This window comes from Saccharomycopsis crataegensis (assembly GCF_037102585.1).
Source record: "Saccharomycopsis crataegensis DNA, jcf7180000000097, whole genome shotgun sequence".
Classification (NCBI taxonomy): Eukaryota; Fungi; Ascomycota; class Saccharomycetes; order Ascoideales; family Saccharomycopsidaceae; genus Saccharomycopsis; species Saccharomycopsis crataegensis.
Genome location: NW_027043837.1, coordinates 375,405 through 394,505, shown reverse-complemented (window position 1 = coordinate 394,505; position 19,101 = coordinate 375,405). Strand labels below are relative to the sequence as shown.

At 37.7% G+C, this 19,101-nt stretch overlaps 7 protein-coding genes across 7 annotated transcripts; 4 read left to right on the top strand and 3 right to left on the bottom strand. All coding sequences in view use genetic code 12, as the record gives it.

The window, feature by feature from the left end:
* Positions 1 to 539: 539 nt before the first annotated feature.
* Positions 540 to 4,733, top strand: DASC09_055870 (Zds1 protein; the record flags this gene model as incomplete). The annotated part of the gene is made up of 1 exon (XM_064999172.1): positions 540 to 4,733. The coding sequence occupies one exon, from the start codon at positions 540 to 542 to the stop codon at positions 4,731 to 4,733; it is 4,194 nt and encodes a 1,397-aa protein (XP_064855244.1).
* An 862-nt stretch (positions 4,734 to 5,595) lies between these two features.
* Positions 5,596 to 6,531, bottom strand: RCE1 (CAAX prenyl protease; the record flags this gene model as incomplete). The annotated part of the gene is made up of 1 exon (XM_064999171.1): positions 5,596 to 6,531. One exon carries the CDS (start codon positions 6,529 to 6,531, stop codon positions 5,596 to 5,598), a length of 936 nt encoding a protein of 311 aa, XP_064855243.1.
* A 227-nt stretch (positions 6,532 to 6,758) lies between these two features.
* MSS51 (Mss51p) lies at positions 6,759 to 8,042 on the bottom strand (the record flags this gene model as incomplete). The annotated part of the gene is made up of 1 exon (XM_064999170.1): positions 6,759 to 8,042. The coding sequence occupies one exon, from the start codon at positions 8,040 to 8,042 to the stop codon at positions 6,759 to 6,761; it is 1,284 nt and encodes a 427-aa protein (XP_064855242.1).
* Positions 8,043 to 8,677: 635 nt separating this feature from the next.
* On the top strand, positions 8,678 to 11,413 carry SSY1 (Ssy1p; the record flags this gene model as incomplete). Its single annotated transcript, XM_064999169.1, has 1 exon — positions 8,678 to 11,413. The coding sequence occupies one exon, from the start codon at positions 8,678 to 8,680 to the stop codon at positions 11,411 to 11,413; it is 2,736 nt and encodes a 911-aa protein (XP_064855241.1).
* A 221-nt stretch (positions 11,414 to 11,634) lies between these two features.
* On the top strand, positions 11,635 to 12,186 carry DASC09_055830 (uncharacterized protein; the record flags this gene model as incomplete). Its single annotated transcript, XM_064999168.1, has 2 exons — positions 11,635 to 11,717; positions 11,790 to 12,186. The coding sequence occupies 2 exons, from the start codon at positions 11,635 to 11,637 to the stop codon at positions 12,184 to 12,186; spliced, it is 480 nt and encodes a 159-aa protein (XP_064855240.1).
* Positions 12,187 to 12,270: 84 nt separating this feature from the next.
* APN2 (DNA-(apurinic or apyrimidinic site) lyase APN2) lies at positions 12,271 to 14,424 on the bottom strand (the record flags this gene model as incomplete). Its single annotated transcript, XM_064999167.1, has 1 exon — positions 12,271 to 14,424. One exon carries the CDS (start codon positions 14,422 to 14,424, stop codon positions 12,271 to 12,273), a length of 2,154 nt encoding a protein of 717 aa, XP_064855239.1.
* Positions 14,425 to 14,667: 243 nt separating this feature from the next.
* On the top strand, positions 14,668 to 18,495 carry DASC09_055810 (Nud1 protein; the record flags this gene model as incomplete). Its single annotated transcript, XM_064999166.1, has 1 exon — positions 14,668 to 18,495. One exon carries the CDS (start codon positions 14,668 to 14,670, stop codon positions 18,493 to 18,495), a length of 3,828 nt encoding a protein of 1,275 aa, XP_064855238.1.
* Positions 18,496 to 19,101: the final 606 nt, after the last annotated feature.

Sequence of the window (19,101 nt, the reverse complement as noted above, 5' to 3'; positions counted from 1 at the left end):
AAGATGATCTGATGCTATTAGTATGATGGATATATCATCGTACATTTCAGAGAAGGCGCGCTTGAAAAGTCTCAAAAAGAAAAAAAAAAAAAAAATCGCCAACATTAGCACGTGACATGGATATCCTCATCCACCAGAAGAAAACAGGCAGGTAATGTGGCCATTATGGGAGTAAAAAGGGAAGAAAAAGATGAAAATACAAACAGTTTTCAACTAATAAAATATAATCAATGTAGAATAATCATCATTTTCAACGGTAAGCCCTGAATTAAACAAGAGTTCAGTGGCTACACACGTGAGTATCACATGAATAGCCTCTCCAATCGCAACTATTGCTCTGATATTTGTTAGCAAAAAGGTGCCTTAAATCCCTAGTGATATGGGTGATAATGAAACACAGGGTAACCAAATAACCAAAGAGAGAGAAAAAAAAAGACGGTGTGTCAGTAACAACGAAGACAATTATTGGGAAATAACGTCCTCTAATTTACCGTTACTGAAAATAGATCAGATCATCCTCTACTGTCAGCCACTGGAAGATGTCGTCGCACCACATGCCCCAGCATCTACATCCTAGTGGGGCCTATCAGTCTTCTTCATCAGCATCCTCTTCTTCGTCTCAACATCAGTCTACCGCCCAACTAGATCGGCTTCCTTCAAATTCATCGTCGATTTCTCAATCAACCACCACCACCACCAACTTAACCCCATCCTCATCAACGAAAAAATCAAGAAGAAAGTCGAATGCCGAGCTAGCGGCGCAGGCAGTGGCCAACGAACGTGACATTCTAAGAAATTTGAAAAGAGTATCCATCGGGGCTTCGACTTCACTAGGGTTTGATCCAGACTTAGCTAGGGATAACAACTTTGAAAATTTTGTCAGCAAACAACAAAACAAAAGATCCTCTATAATATCAAATGATCCTACAGCATCAGGCAGTATCAGTAATCGTGGTAATAGATCGAGCACCCAGTTTGGTGATTCCACTACTAGTTTTAGTCGCACTGGAAGTTTGAGGTTGAAAAATCGTGACAACTTACCCAACTTGTCAAGAAAATCAAGTCTCACCAGCGGAAACTTAGGCCTGCCATCCTCGGTCTCAACTGATAATGACTCTCATAATTCTGCAGTTCAACTAGATACTTCGAAGTTATTATGGGTGCCTGCCACGTCTCATCCTGGGATCGCCCCAGAAAATTTCAGAAAACATGTCCAGTCAACAATCACAGAAATTACCGCCAACTTGTCCATATCAAATGATCTGCCAGCACCTGAGGAGAACAATAGCTCGATAACATCAACTCCTGTTTCTTACAGTTCCGAGCAGTCTATGCCTTCTTTGAGAGAACTTACTGACGAATTAGAGAAATTGAGTAATATCGCTGGATTGGCCGCCACTGATGCCGCAACATTAGCCAGAACTTTATCTACTTCAGCATTAAGCTCTTATTCCTCGAATTCAGATATGATAAGTGGTTATGATCTAGGATATGCCTCGGATTCCAATCTTGATGGGTCTCCTTTACATGTGGATGGCACGAGACTGGAACAAATCTCGCAATCTGGCTCGTTCCAAGGCCAACAAAGGGTCATAGATCAATCACCCAGTTCAAACTCAATATCGCGATCTCAATCAAATACTTCTCCTCAAAAGGTGTTGTACACCTCGTCCAGGGTATCAAGTCCATCACGTAACAATTCGTTAAGTGATACCCCACAAGACAATCCAGAAGGATTGGACTCCCCTATTGCTTTACCAGGAGGTGATATTAAATTGAAAAGATCTCGTTGGACTACATACAGGAAAAAAACCATCAAACGGAATGATTCTTCCTCATCTACGTCTGCCCCAGGTAGCCCATCTGCCGGAACCGAGTCAAAAGAGGCGTTGACATCCCGTCGTAAACGGTCCCAAGATTTGTCAAAACACCCATTACCTAAGCTTCCAAACTTCAGTGGGGATCAAGAACCTCAACAAAATGCTTTGCCTGAGTTGACAGCTCAACAAAGGCAGATGCTAGAGGAGGCCAAAAAGAAAGATCATTATAACAAATACCAGCAGCAGCAACAACAACAACAACAACAGCAACAACAACAACAACAACAACAACAACAACAACAACAACAACAACAACAACAACAACAACAACAACAACAACAACAACAACAACAACAACAACAACAACAACAACAACAACAACAACAAAGCCCTCAGAAATCTCTGCAACAAAAGCAGGCAGGCCATGAAAGTAGGGAAAGAGGCAGGGTGCAGCGTCGTGACGAAAGAGAAAGATTGAAGAGTGAACGGCAGAAAATCAAGATGCAAAGGTTAGAATTAGAAAAACAGCAAAAAAGATTAGAAGATATGAAGAATGAGCGGAAAATGAGAGAAAGAGATCAATTTACCTCAAAAGATAGATCAGGGGAGGATAAGGATATACCACCTAGAAGAAACTATAAAGGCATGCCAAAACAGGACCCCTCAAATCCTTTGCTGAAATCTCAGAACCAATTTGAAAATCAGCCAGTATTATCTCTGCACCAACCTCAGCATCAACCTCAGCACCAACCTCAGCACCAACCTCAGCACCAACCTCAGCATCAACTTCAGCCCCAAGGACAAGGACGATTCAACGAGAACTTCAATTATCCTTCCCATTCACAATCTCAAAATCAAGTCCAAGGTACCGGGGTGGCCCAGCTTCAACAACAGTCACAGCCTTATCAAACACAAGGTATTGGTATTGGAATTGGTAATAGACGTGATGCTGCAGGTAACGGAACTAGTATTAATCATGGAAATAATAGTTATGGGCAAGGATATGGAAATAGCTCACCAAGACAACAACAAAAGCTCCAAGAGGCAGTGAATATTCAATCTCGCAATCAAATGAATCAACAAAATCACCAAATGGGTCGTCAAACAGCCGGTCACAATGGCCGTATGGATGCTAATGAACAACAAAAACAACAAACTCAACAGCAACAAAAGCAAGTTCAACAACAACAGCAAGAAATTCAATATCAACAACAACAACAACAACAACAACAACAACAACAACAACAACAACAACAACAACAACAACTGCAGTCATCAAGAAAATACTCTAGTTCCGGTAATTCTAACTCTTCTGAGATAAAGAGGCTGGCGTCCACTTCCACCGGTGGAAGTATTGGGTCAATTAAATTGAAGAATACTCCATCTTTACATGATGATAAGTCACTGATCACTAAAGAGAAGAAAAAGAAGAATACTTTTGGCTCATGGGGGCGGTCTAAGGATAAGAAACCTTCGACTAGTAATAGTAGTAGTGCATCTCCTTCAGTGAACTCTTCCCCTTCGAAATCTAAGTCGAGTTTTGATCAGGACATGGATTCAGCAATGAACCCTACTAGTTTTACCTCGGCTGAAAGATCTTCGTCTGAACTCAACTCTACTGCCATCATTGAAGATGCCAGCGAGCAACAAGAGGATAAGAAAAAGGTATTTGGATTGTTCAAGAAAAAATCTTTCAAAAACTTGAAGGATAAGTCCAGTACTGTGAATAATCATCCAAGTTCTAATGAACCATTGCCAGTGAATGGAAGACAACAAATATCAGCAGCCAAGAGTAGTAAAAATAATGATTTTTCTAATGATTCAAACAATAATGCTAGTAACGGTTATAATGGAGTAAACAATAACAATAGTATGGGTGATAATGGCCACAACAACTACAACTATGGTAATTTCAATAATAGTGGTTATAATCATGATGACACTCAAGTTCAATCTATAGATGGTAAAATTGGTAGTAGTAGTAATGCTGGTGGACAGAGCTCCTTGTACGGATATAGTGGAAACAGTGCAGGAGGTAGCACTGTGGCCGGAAACAACATGGGAGTCAATAGTTTGGGAATTCATCAACAACAGCAGCAGCAGCAACAGCAGCAACGCAACCAACAGCCACATCAACAAATGGAAATGCAAAGAGAGCAAGGATCAGGGATTTTTGGTAATACTGGAGCAGATCAAAGCTTGGGTGAAGCCAATGAGTCTGCTGGTTACAGACATTATGGCAATAACCCTGAAGCGACGGACAATAACTCTGAAAGATTTGGTGGCGGGCATAGTTATGTTAATGACAAGTCGTTTAATTATTCAGAGTTTGAGAATAATGAGAAATCGAATTCTGGAACTTTGGAATCAGATCCAATAGAATTACAAAGAAGTGGCATCGTCGAAGGAAGAACTAACGAGGATTCTGCTAATGAATTTTTCTCTGATTCTCAACTTACTGCTTCGAACAAGATGGATTTAATCTCATCTTTAGTATCGGCTGATATGTCAACTTATGAGAAACTTCAAGTATTTAAACGTCTTAATAACTATCCAACTAAACCAAATCAACCAGTACAATATACTGATTCTGCCTTTGGATTCCCATTGCCACCTTTGACCCATTCGACCATTATTATGTTGGACCACCGGTTCCCAATGAATGTTGAGCGAGCAATTTACCGTCTTTCCCATTTGAAATTGGCCAACCCTAAGAGAGAATTGCGTCAACAAGTCTTATTGTCAAACTTTATGTACGCTTACTTGAACTTGGTCAACCACACTTTGTTATTACAGAATATGGAAGAAGGAGGAGGTGACCCACTTGAAGGTGGACAGTTAGAATTAGAAGGAAGAGAGCAAGAAGAATTTCCAGTAGCTCTGGAAAGTGAAACTGACATGATATATAATTGATGTTTTGCTTTGTTTTCCATATTATTTACAATTTTAGAGCTTTATATCCTGATTATCCCCGAATTTTTTTTTTACTCTCTCTCTCTCTCTCTCTCTCCCTCTTTTTTTTTTTATTGTACTTTATATTTAGATCCAGCGGACCAAAGAACTATGGGAAATGAGAAATCTATTACCTCAATCACAGATTTTCTCTTCTTTCCCTTTTTTTTTCTCTATTTTTTTTTCAGCTTTTGATTTATTTTTTGTGATATTTTTTTTTCTTTGTTTATTCACTAATGCCAAACCTTATGATCAAATTCTATTCATTTCAAAGTTCTTATTCTCCCCTATATTTTTTTCAATTTCATCATATTTTTTTGCTATTTTATAAACTACTAAGATACCCCATCCCCGCTTCATAAAAAGATTTACTCATCTATACACCGTTTATGTTGACCTATTTATCATAATTTGCATGATTCTTTCATTAGATTTTTTTGTTACTGTTGTAGTTTACTCATTACGTTAGCCATGGAAATATCTTTACTTTAACCTTTTTTTTTTCCTATTAAGATATGTTATTTCAAATTCTACTCCTCATGGAGTCTGAGTTATTTCATTCTATTTGCAGCTTGTTAATTATTCATGTCGCTATTTGTATATCTTTCTTTCTTTCTGTTTAATTAGTTATGAATAAAATCAATTACTTGTACTTGAAAGGAACATTATCTTTAAGAGAAAGATCATCAAAAGTAGCAGAAAGAATATTGATATCATAAGATAGCAAATAGCAAACATAATAATAATCATAATAACAATGATAATAAAAAGGGAGCTAACAACAGTAGATATAGATCTTCTCCGCCCATTTATACAACAATTATTAATGCCACTTTATGGGAGAGTTTATACTCTCAGTAATTGGGAACAATAATATTTTAAACCCAACGACTCCAACAACTAGTAGCATCCAGTACGCGTATTTCCACCATTTTCTATCACTTTCGATATTTATCAGAGGAAACCCGAAATAATTACAACAGGCATGAACAAAACAAATTCCTAGAGCGTTACCAGTTCTCAAAAACAAAAACGCCTCGAGTGCCCCGAATAATGTAGTATAAAGCAATTGGAATCCAATGACCATTATGATTTGTAACACCGGTATCAGACCTTCCTTGTATAATTCGTATCCATGATGCAAATGGGCCACCCCGAAAAACAATGGGGTTAAGAAAATCAAAACATCCGCATTGACATTGTTCAATGGAATAAGTAATGACAAAATCACACATCGATAGATGATTTCTTCGGTGATGGGGGCCACCACCAAGTTTCGTAACCCCATTACGGTTTTCAACTCAGAAATCACCGATTCCACAATACTGTGTCTTTGACCGCGAAAATCGGTTTCGAAAAACGCTTCATTAATAATGGGACCAATTAAGAGCACCATTATCAATAACCCGCAATGACTAGTGTCATTGATATAAGAAATTAAGTTTGAGATCCCAAACCGGTATCCATCGTGGGTATATTTTAATCCCGGGATGATTCCAAAGAGCGATACTGCCTGAATGATACTAGAAGCTGATTTAGAAATGAAGGTGAGGTAGATTGGGGTTAGGGAAACCCAGAAAAGTGTCAATAATATTGCACTAACAAGTCTTCGTTTTATGAGTTGTGGGCTATTCCGGCGAAGAAAGAGGGTGGTTCTATTGTAGGGTGTGTAGAGCATCGCAACATACGACGTGGCCACAACTATACAAGCAATAATCGCCATGTCTGGCAGTCTTGGATTCTTCTCTATGGTTTCCATTATCTATTTATATAATCATGAAATAGATGAATGTCAATAATGTCACAACTAGAATTAAGGGCATCAGGACATTTTCAGGAACTTTTGCTTTGTGCACTACGGACACCATCGTGCACTGATGCTTATACATGGGTAAGGTTCATGATCATCTACTTAAATAAAATGAAAAGATAAGAAAATATCACCGATGTTATATATATACAAGAAAACTATACACAAGGTAGCTCTCAATTACTGTTTCTGATATGGTAACGTTTACCTCTAACCCCAAAGATTTTCTGGTTGAATTGATAAACTTCTTGAGGATCCATATCATTCAACTCCCACTTGGTAGAGCCAAACACGTTTTCAGATCTTTCAAAAATTACGTCCATCTTGTCCTTGAAGTTCTCTTCTAACCACGCATAATCGGCCATGGAATCATTCTCATGGTAACCCGTGATAAAGATTGGACACTTAGTTTCAAGCAATCCTTCGACCGATTCTTTCCAAGTCATATTATTCGAGTCGGTGGCACCGAACCCTGGGTGGAACACAAAGAACGCATCCAAGTATGGATCATATGGGAAGAAATCTTGGTAATTATGGAAAACATGGAAATAATCAGTGTGATATATCAACTCCAATTCGGCATCAATACGTTGGACGATTGGAGTCTGGCTTATTTCCACAGTACGTTTTTCTGGGTTGAAATAACATTCTGGCCCGATGAAGTGTATTTCAATGGCAGTTTCTGGGAAAAGGTAGCAAAGTTGTTTCCAAATATGTGGTGGCAATTGTGATTCAGCTCTGGCACCAATGATAAAGATTCTCATTGGTCTATCCTTCAACGAAGAAGTAAGGGAGTCTGGTGGATATAAAGAGTAACGTAGAGCGGCCAAAGATTTGAGACCTTCGAGGGTGATTGGACCCTTTGGCTTGAACGAGTATGGAGAGTACTGGTGCAACACCGATCCGATGGTTATAGGGTACGATAACATCTTGGTGACCGCAGCCATTTGGAACTCGGTATCCATGGAATAGAAAGATCTGGTGTACGAGAAAGCGTCCCAATTACCAAAATTTATAGCTCTATCGAATTCTTGGTCTGCAGGGAAGTTGAACTCTGGGAATGGTCTTCCAGATCTTAAATCGTGTTCGTAAATGTTAACTTTCTTCAAGGTTTCATACTTCTTGGACTCATGGTATTGAGTGTCGGATTCCCAAGCCTCTTTGGAATGGTGGGTTGGAATACCGGATAAAGGACAGGTGAAGTTGACCTCTTTCTTGGTTACCGGGCATCGAGCATTCGCCTTGATGAGGGCGGCTCTGGTGCGCAAATCTGGTGAAGGTGACGAGTCCCAAGGGTGGAATCTGTTTTCTGGAGTAGGGTCATCAGGAGATGGTGGTGGGTCCAACCCAAACACGTTCCTCACAAAGTTTGTTATGTGTCTCTTGGAACCATTGGCGCTGACAAATTGCCTACAGTAAGCCTGGGGTATTAATTGGTGTTTCAATAATAACAGCGACATTTTAGAATGAGGCCGATGATATGTTTTTGTTTGTTTTTTTCTTTTCTTTTTGGGGTGTGTCTTGCCAGATGGAGATCCTAGCGTGTACTTTGTTGACAATTAAACAGCCTTATGATATATTCTCCGACCCCTCGCAAATGATATATATCAGTCTGTTAAAGATGTGGTGATTTGGCACCAGTTAAATTTTTCAACAGCTTTTTTTTTTCTTGCCGCTTTTTTCTTTTTCGCTCACGGTGGTCACGTGTGCATGGTGATACGAGCAACAGCATGAAGGAAGAAGAAGCAGCAGCAGAAGGAGAAGAAGGGGAAGCTTGAGAAGATGTGTATTCATGGTAGGATAGAGACGAGTAGTTTCTGCTCTTTGCTCTTGTTCTTCTTATTGTCCGCCTTCTTCTCTTTATGGTTCTCCTTCTTATTGTCGACGTTGTTCTCGTAATGCACCGCGGTGTCTAGCCATGCATGCTGTTTGGCGGTGCTCCCACCGATTGACATCCTTCAGAAACAGAGATCCCCGATTTGTATTAAATAACTGGCAGAATCCTTCATTCTTAATTTATTTTTTTTATTATTGGTATTATTTCATAATCATTATGCTCAACACTTATCTGTTACTTTTTTTCTTTTGATAAACGATGAAGGAACTGCCTTCAAGAACTTCTGCTTCCCATCGCAAGGCTGAGGAGGCCACCCATAGAAACATTGGGAACAGGATCTCCACTAGACTATCCAGAATATCAATAAATCGACTCTCCTTCCATATTGCCACAAACCGGAAATCCAACAACTCTTTACAAGACCACTTGTTTCCTCAGTTGCCGTATAACAACGTTTCCAGTCAAACTTCCCATGATGAGGGAATCAAAGAGATTATTGAAAATGAAGCTGAATATTTACCCGACCCTATAGATTCGATTATTGTCGATAAGATCATCGCCAGGTATCAGCTTGACTTGGACAACAAAAATAACGATCGTTACTATTACACCCACTTGTACGAAACAACCATCAAGAATCATCTCAATGATAGTAAATATCTAGCAGCTGCAACCCAAAGTGATAATACCACTGCCTTACAAGTATTTGATAATGAGTTAACAAGGACATTCTCCAAGATATATGATGTTGATTGCGGTGATTTTGAAAAATATGACCGAAAGGTGAAAAGAGAGGAAGTGTTGATGAAATTGACTCAAGATGCCTATGTCCTAAAACAATTAACTAAAGAATCTGGACTACTAGATATTGGAAATGGTGATGATATCCGCAACAGATTCTACAGTGATCTAGATTCTAATAATAGTCTTACTAATACTGAAATATTGAAAGTTCCCAAATTGGCTGAGAAATTATTTAGCCCCCAAGGTTCAATCTCTTTCGGTGATTCAACCATGATTGGTTCCAACTCTGCGAAAAGAATTAGCAGCGCTGATACCATTAACATTGATGAAATGAGTGTGGTTGATGATGCCATTGATGAGAATGGCAAATCTATTGGTTCTGACACCCTGAGCATACAGACTACACAAATAGATAGCCAATCAGAATATAATATTGATGATTGCGTCACATATAACTATAGCAAATCTTCGGTATTCGATAGTGATATTGAAAAAAATCGACCAACACAAAATTCTGGTCTTCAAAGAAAACTATCGTCTCGAACCTTACAAATGATTGCCTTTGGTAGTGCGCTTGGAAACGGTTTATTATTGAATTCTGGTAAGAATTTCACAATTTCTGGCCCATTGGGAACGTTAGTTGGTTATACTATTGCTGGATTGATTGTGTTTTCTTCAATGCTCTCATATTGTGAAGTTATCACTGTTATTCCTATATCTGATGGGATTTCAGGGTTGGCATCGAGATTCGTAGATGAGGCCTACGGTTTTGCACTTGGTTGGGGTTATTGGGCGGCGTTTACCATCTCTTTACCGGCAGAATTGATTGCCGCCATTGTCATGTTGAGTTACTATGAAATCCTAGGAGTTCCTGGAGCAGCAACCGTTGGTTGGGTGACATTCTTCTTATTTATGGTGGTTAGTATCAATCTTTTTGATGTTAGGGTATTTGGAGAAGTTGAATACGGCTGCAATTTGATCAAAATAGCATTTATGATCGTCATTAGCATTATATCTGTTGTCATCAACACTGGTAGTCACTCAAAGTCTGCTGAACATATTGGAATGAAATATTGGAATTCAGCAGAGTCCAACACAACCATTAATGCCACCTACGGTTTGTTTAGACCAACTTACGATTTGAACGATATTGGCACAGGATCTCTTGATGGCATTGGTGGTGGCACAGGAAGATTTTTAGCAATAATAACTTCTGTTGGTATAGCTTCTTATGCCTATTGTGGCACCGAAATTGTGGGAATTGCTGCCACCGAAGTTAAAAATCCAAGAAAAGCATTGCCAGCGGCGACAAAAAAAGTTTTTTGGAGAATTATTTTTTTCTACATTTTGGCAATTTTTCTTGCGGGGATTAATATTTATAGCGGTGATCCAAGGCTTCTAAGATATTTGAATAAGGATTCTGTTGATCCGTATAAATCTCTGTACGTTGTGCGCGAATCCCTAGATTTGGAATCTCGAGGTATCAATGTGTGCACCCCTAGCCAAGAAGTTTCTGGGCCATTTTCAGAGGCAAACAGATCGCCTTGGACGGTGGCCGCTCAATCTGTGGGGATGTGTAGCTATGCATCAGTTATCAACGGATTTATTGTGTTCTTTACCATCAGTGCTGCCAGCTCTCAATTATACGCATCAAGTCGCACATTGTATGCGTTATCAATCAAGAATCAAGCCCCAAAGATCTTCAGCAGATGCTCATCATTTGGGATTCCTTACGTTGCAGTATTATTTACCGGGTCATTTGGGTTTTTGGCACTTTTCGCCATGAGCAATGAAGCCCTCAGAATATTCCAATATTTTGTCAATCTTTCCTCAACTTTTGTCATTCTTGCTTGGGGTGGTATGTGTTTGTCATTCATTCGATACTACTACGCTTTGCAATTGAGACCAGATATCATTTCAAGAGATGATCCACGTTATCCTTTCAAATCTCCACTACAACCTTTCATTGCCTTCTTTGGGTTAATTGGCACCTTGCTGATCATTGTGTTCATTGGGGCCAATATCTTTGTGGATCCTCACTTCAACGCAGCGATCTTTTTGTCATCATATGGGGCATTCATCGCATTCCTCTTGACTTATTTTTCATACAAATTCATCTACAAAACGAGGATAAAGAACTTGGATCAAATTGATCTTGATATTGGACGGAAAGAATCTGATAAAGATGACTGGAACGACAGTCATGTATGCAACCGTGGCTGGATTGATAGTATCCGAAAGTTTTTCTGAAGCTAAATTTAGAAAATTTTTTTTATCTATATATAAATTAATTTTTTTGTTTTTCAGGTTTGGTTTTTGTTTTAGTTTTTTTATTATTTTGTATATACAGAAATAGACATCATTAGATTTTAGAGTTATGCATGATGAAAAAAAAAAATTAAAAAAAAAAAAAAAAAAAATGTAGCATCTTTCCATCACCTATTCACACAAAACATCTATAAAGTGTAATAATGAGCAGGGAAATTGAGACACTAGAAGAATACCCTATTGACATAAATGATTCTCTGGATTGTTTTTTCTACATTCTTGAATTGTGAGTATACCATATATATATAGCTACTTTGTGCTAGATTTCAAACAGGAAACTAACTAGCATATATAATAGAGCACCCCAGTTAGAACATTGGAAAGATGGAGAGTTGATTGATAATCTTCATCATATGGGTTTCACATCTTGGAAAATCATTCTTACTACTGCACTCAAGCGTTGGCATGGAATTGTGGGTGAGTCGATTAATGTGGATTATTTGAAATGTACCAATTATACAAATGCGTTGGATCAGGTATTTCACGTTAGACTTTTGGTAAGGGTAGAGAAAATCGAAGATGTGAAGTTCATTGGAGCAATCACCAACCATATCTTTCCCTTGGAGTTCTTGGGATTGCCAAATATTGAAAGTCAAGTGAAGTACATCAAGAAATACGATGGGGCAAAACCAGGAATCGATTTCTTTGCCATTGAAAACTACATGGTAGAAAATTCTCAGAATGAATTGAAATAATATAAAATATAGTACAAAGATTAGGTAATTAAGTGGGGTTGGTATTTATTCAAAAAAAAACACTTTTTGTCTCTTTGCTTACTTTTAAGCCCATTGGAAAAATCCGCAGCTTGTATCACTATCAAACCTATCCTTTACAGTGGATCTTCTCAAAACATCAGTGTTGCTTTTTATCGCTGGTTTTTTGCAACACCAGAATTTCCTGCCTTTGTTTTTGTCTGTCATTGATGTTTTCAATATGCATTCCTCAGAATGATGACACTCTGGGGCATTTGAATATTTGCTTCCAATAATGCTCAAGACACTTTTGCTAGCATTCGAATTTTTGGTGACCGAAACAATCTCCACGACATCACTTTTTTCAGCATCGAGGGCTTTTTTCGCTTGTTCAATCAAGTCATCATTATTGGTAGTGGGCAGCTTTGGTAGATCTTTGGCAGGTTTTTTCGCCACTTTAAAGAAACTGGAAATCGGTTTTTGATTCTTTTGATTCTCTTTCTTTCTGCTCACATAGACAATTTTCTTATTTTCTCCATTTTTGGTTGCCAAATCAATACTGATGCTGGGCTTTGGTTTTTTGGAAACTACTTCTTCTTTGACAATGTGTACATCGTTGTCATTTTTTTCAATTTTCGCAGGTTCTTCATTTTTTCTTTTACCTAGGATAGAATATTTGTTGAAATTCTTGAACATATTGATAATTGTAAGCTCATTGAGACTGAAAACGTATTTGGCCTCGAACCTTGGTACGTATGCATCTTTTTCAATTGGTGGTTGTAAGTCATTCATTACTTCATCGAATTTGAAATCACAATACACTGGACAATGATCACTACCATTCAAGTCAGGTAGAATGCCACCATCGACGAAATGTTTCTTAAACGTTTCGCAACAGAGAATTAAATCGATTCTTGATCCTAAGTTTATTGATCTATAATTCTTGATGGTATTCCAGCACGTATACATTTTCAATTTCCGACCATGCTTCACCCGTATTAGATCGTACAAGAACTTATCAGTCTGTACTATTTCTTTGATTGGTATCTTGCCAGAGCCATGTTCATTGTAATTAGCCAATTCCTCTTCTCCTTCTTCCTCTTCATCATCACTACTGACGAATAGGCCCTTAGTTGGTTCTACTTGGATAGCTTCACCATTTGCATTGTTCATTAAAATGTTATTCTTCACATCAATTGCAATTTTCTCATCAATGATTTTTGAATTATGAACAATGGAATTCAAATAAACTCTAGGAATCGTCGATTTGGAAAATAAATCAACTTGATTCTTATTCAATTTTTCAAAATCATTACCATCTAAGTTCGGACCGGTTCCTAAGTCATTCACTTTCTTGATCAATCCTTCCTCAAATAATCCTTGTATGGCCTCCCCACTGTCTATCAAGTCCATACTAATGTTAATATCTCCCATTATTAAAACTTTCTTCCCCATCTTTTGCAAAGATCGTACTCTAGCAAAAAGCAATTTTAGGAAATCCAATCTAAATGATTCTCCTTCTTCCGCTCTTTGGGAGTTGGCGGGGCAATATAAACTGAAAATGACAAAATCAAACCCAAGCTCCACTATAATACATCGCCCTTGACTATCAAGTTCAAGACACCGTTCTCTATTAAATAAGTTCACGTACCCACCAATCAAATGGTTTTTCACGGTCTTTTCATATTCATAGGACGTATCCGTACTAGTATTTGAATATCTTTTGGCTAAATCATAAATATCCTTATAGGTTTTATCACCAATTTTATAATCGTAGCATCGCAAATATCCAGAAATACCTTCTTCCACTTTCTTTATCGTTAACAATCGTTGGATATATGGCGAATCATCTGCCTGTGGTTTTCTCACATATACACCTACCCCAGAGTACCCTTTCTTCACCGATGGCAAGGTGATGAAATTATAAAACTTCTCTATCTTGCCAATGGCATTATTGATATTCTCCCTCGAAGTCTTGAGTTCTTGTAAAGATATGACATCCGCATTCAAAAACTTGAAGAACCCACTTAAATTCATCAACTTGTTCCAAGGGTAATACTCGAACAATGTCCGGAAGCCGTTAATATTGAAAGTTAAGATTCTCAAGCTGTTTTCGGACTTCCTGGGTATCGTAATTTCCTTCAATAAATCATTGACGATCAGCTGTTCCCTGCTGGACCCGACTTCATCTCCTTCAGCCACACATCCTTTACTACTATTCTGACCCCCCTCAACATACATATCTCGGCTTTCAACCTCAGTAATCTGAAAGAGAAGAGATCAAAAACCAGAAACTTTTTTTTTGGGTGTGTTGATATGCAGCCATATGCATTCCTCATATGCATTTGTTTACATCTCCGCGAAATCAAAACAAAGACAGAGAATGTGAGGAAGAAAAAAAAAATTGCACACAAAAACAGTTTCATGGCAGCTTTCCTTATCGTGCAACTGAAAGACAATAATATCACCCGCTAAATATTTGCCATGGCTCTGAAAAACAATACCTTGGAGACTTTGCCAGAAGATTATCCCCAATTTAGCTTCAGCAAAGATTACGGAAAGTACAAGGCCAACCCTGGTTTTGGTGATGGGCAGCAGGAGGGACTGGAGGCAGATAAGAGTAACCTGGTGTCCTCGGTCATTCAAAGAAATCCAGTAGTTGCTAGAAATTCCACGATCAATAAAGGTGTCTTTGGAACCGTCAATAACTCGATCCAGAATAGCATCAATGGTGCAGGTGGCATACTCCGATCAAATCCTCCTAAATTGATGAGCCCCGTAAACCAGAATACCTTAGATAAGTATAATAGCTCTAAGTTTGACAATTTGCAATCGATTTTAGATACTGGAACCAATCAAGGAACCGTTATTCATCAGTCATTTGGTAGTGACGTGGTGGGTGATGGAACTACAAAGTTTCAACCAGAAGATAATGAATATGATAAAGAGAATGTTCCGGTCTGGATGAAGAAGCTTCGGGAACACAAAGCCAAGCAAGATATGGAAAACAATAATAATACCAACAAGGAAAACCTAGAACTCGGTTATGGTGACGATAGCTTCATTTCCCCCATGATAAAAGATGATGATCATTCCCAGCTAGTCGCGGAGAAACAGCAGACATATATGAGATCTAGTTCTGATGGATCGAGCTCTTCTAAACTCAATAGCGGTGCCTCAAACTACGATGGTAACATCACCCCGGATTCATCGGTCAACAGATCCCCGCAACACTTTCCTGAGAAATCTATTCGTCCTATAACCCAGTCAACCGCGATTTCCACTTATAATTCTCGACCAGCAATGGATTCTCACCTTGCTGGAAGCTCTAATTCTGGATCCCTTCAAAGTGGTCAACAGTCGCCTTTAAAGCTTTTTTCCAGTGATAACTACAATACGTACACAAAAGAGAAAATGGACAATCTAATCAATAGTCATTTCATCCCCGAACAGACCGTGGATTCCTCAGAAAATAGCAAAAGAGGAGAACTTAATTTTGATCAAAATGAATATGATGACAGTATGAGAATCTTGAAAAATCAAAATTCAAGCTATGGTACTGGCTCAAGGTTTGCATTCAAAAAAATGCCTAGCATCAATGAAATTCCATCCCATCAAACTAGTATTAATGAAGACGAACATGTGAAATCCAGAAGCACTCATCATAGCAGAGGAAGTTCTAAAGGCAGCCAATCCATAATAGATACACTATCGTCTTCGCATCCCAAGCAAGCGGGAGATATCACAAGTCCGAACCACTTCATGGATTATGCGGATGATGTTTTTAGCAAGTTTATTAATCACGGGCCAGGGGTTGCCAGTAAAGAGTCCTTGAATGTGAACAGTAACCATAATAATAGTAATGTTGCCTCCGACACCGCCAGTTATACCAGTGATGATACCTCTTTCAATAACAACATTGCTAATATGGATATTCGTGAAAACAACAAGAATTATAATCACTTAATGAACTCCCAGCTGATTAAGGTTGGTCAAGGGATACTAAATCATCCTCACAATGCTAGGTCTTCGGAGCTTTTCAATTCAAGTATCATTCAAAATGTCACAAATAATATGTCGACTTTTGATACCATCAAGTTTAAGGGGAATCCCTCATTTATGAATGGTGATAAATATTATAGCAACCAACAGGCTGGAATTGACAAACCGAGAAATTATGGAGCTCAAAATGACTATGGAAATGAACAAGAAGAAGAAGACGAAATGGATGAAACAAATGATGGTATTGATTCCACTCAGAATATCTCTGCGACATTCATCCAGCCGAAAGTCAAATCACATTCTCAGATCATCAGTAGTCATGGTTACAAATCTTATTTCCCTAATGAATCTTATGATCAACAGTTAGACCAGACCGGATTGGTTGATGGGAAGCATCCTGGTGATTTTGATTATGACATTAATGCTTCATTTATTAAAGAGCTTAGAGGAACCCACAAGCCTAGTTTTATGAATGAAGGGAGAAGCGACACCAAAAAGAGTCCCACAAAACCTGCTGATAAGAATGCTTTGCCAAAGAAATTGTTGAAGTTTGCCCCTGGTGATATTGAAATTCCTCAAGTGCATGGGATGTTTCTTGATAAACTGTTGAACAAATGGGTCAAGAGAAAGACTTCTGAATATTCTGAGTCAAGTGAAGAACAAGTTTCAACAGATTTGAGTAGGGACGATGAAAATGTCAATGCTTTGAATGCCATTGCGGATTTGTCAACTGCCAGTCATAATCAAATCTCTAATGATAGTAGCTATGAGTTTGGACATCGAAATGGGCGGCAAGAAGGAATGACATCATATAGTGATACTACGACAAACAACAACACTTTAGCCAATAATGATATCACTTTCAATCAATTACCAAACGTTTCTAGCGTTTCTCAAATTGCCGACACCACTTTTTCCACCAGTAAAAGGATGTTAGTTTCTGCATTAATGGATGTTCTATCAAAGAATAAGAACTGGGAATTGGTAAGGAATGTGGACTTATCGAATAAATCTTTGTCCAGCTTAGTTGAATGTGATACCTTGTTGGCGAATTTGCGAATTATAAACGTTGATTACAACTATTTGAGAACCCTTGATGATTTACCGGAAAGAATCGATAACATTTCAGCTAAGGGAAACAAACTAGGGGGGTTATTATCATTGAAAAGATACCAGGATCTTGAGATTGTTGATTTTTCAGGTAATTTCTTCAAGTCCCTTCTACAATTCAAGAATTTGATTCATTTAAGATATTTGAACCTCAGTGGCAACTTGATTAATAATATTAATGCCCTAAATAATTCAGGATTTCAAAATCTTTTAACCTTGGATTTGTCAAACAACTACATCAGGGGTTCAATCAACTTGAAACGTTTTAGAATATTGGAAAATTTGCAAGAACTTGACTTGTCCAATAATTTTATTGAAAATATTGACGGGGTCAAATACTTACCAACCTTAATTATTTTGAAAGCCGATAATAACTTAATCACAGATTTCAATTTTGATGGGTTTGAAAGTCCGGAGGAATATCATAAATCTTTGAAGAAATTGAGTTTGAAGAACAACAAGTTAGAAATGCTCAATGTTCTTCATTTTAAAAACCTTAGGGTTTTGAGAGTCAATGATGCGATCGAACTTCAAAATTTACAAAAGCTCCACAAATTAGATGAGTTGTTGATTAATGGATCATACGACTCCAATGCTAAGCAATGCAGTGAAATGAACTATCAGATTTTGAGAGACGTTGTTGAATACAACACTATTAAGACATTGAACGTTAGTAATACCAGGATTAATTCATTAAAGATTCTGAAGTATATTGCTCTTGAATCAATGTTTTGTGTGTTCAATGAAATTGAGAACTTCCAAGTGCTCGTGGAAGACATTAAATTTTTGAGCAACCTCAAAAGAATCGATCTCCGATACAATCCAATCACCATTTCGTTCTATTTTGCTGGCAACAAAAGAGAACTTTTGAATGCTTATTATGATAAAGAGATTTCAAAACAAGACGAATCTATGGAGGAATATGATTTAGAAGTTAGCACAATTGAAGAGGATAATCTATGCCTTATTGAAGGATGCCGCTCCCAAGACATTTTCAAAGGGAAGTTACAAAAGCAATGGGAAGTTCAAGACCAGAAGTTTGCTGAGGCTTTGAAGATCAACAATAGAAATGTTTATAAAAAGAGAATTTATTATCAAGGACTCATGTTGAGTTTATTCAGAAAGCTCAAGTACCTTGATGGTTTAAATATCACCAAAGAGAGGAGAAGAGAAATTTTGGATGAATTCAAGAAGTTATAAAAAAAAAAAAAAAAAAAGATAGAAAGTAGTTAACTTTCTTGTTTATAGTGGGTAGTTTCTGGGATATTTAATGTTTTACTGTTACTTTATATCAATTGTTAAGTTTTATAATTTCTTCTTATTTATGTTTTATTTTGCTTGGTTTTTTGTTTTTTTTTTTATTCATTTTTGATCATTGATCTTGAAAGTAGGCAACGTTTTGAAATAAAGGTGATGATTTGCAAACCATTTTTAAATTATAGTTGTATTTCCCAGAAAGATAGATGTATTTGAGCTGAGTTATTTATTCTGAACTCATGGGTAGTATAATCGTTCACTCCGGTGAAGGGGAGAATGGTTTCTAATGTATCGGTTGTGATACTATTATGGGACATATATGTATGTCACATATCCAGGCCTTTGCGAGACATTCTTGGATACTTTTTACACTGTTTCTGGTATAGTATTATTAATATATGCTAAGATTTTTGGAGCCGAAAAAGTTTAACAAAAAGGATATCAGGCAAAAATACTGATAGGTGAGAAAGACAATAATAGCAATAGGATATAACAAGAGATGAAGTAGAATAAAAGAAACCGATAAATATAAAAACACACCGAAGATAA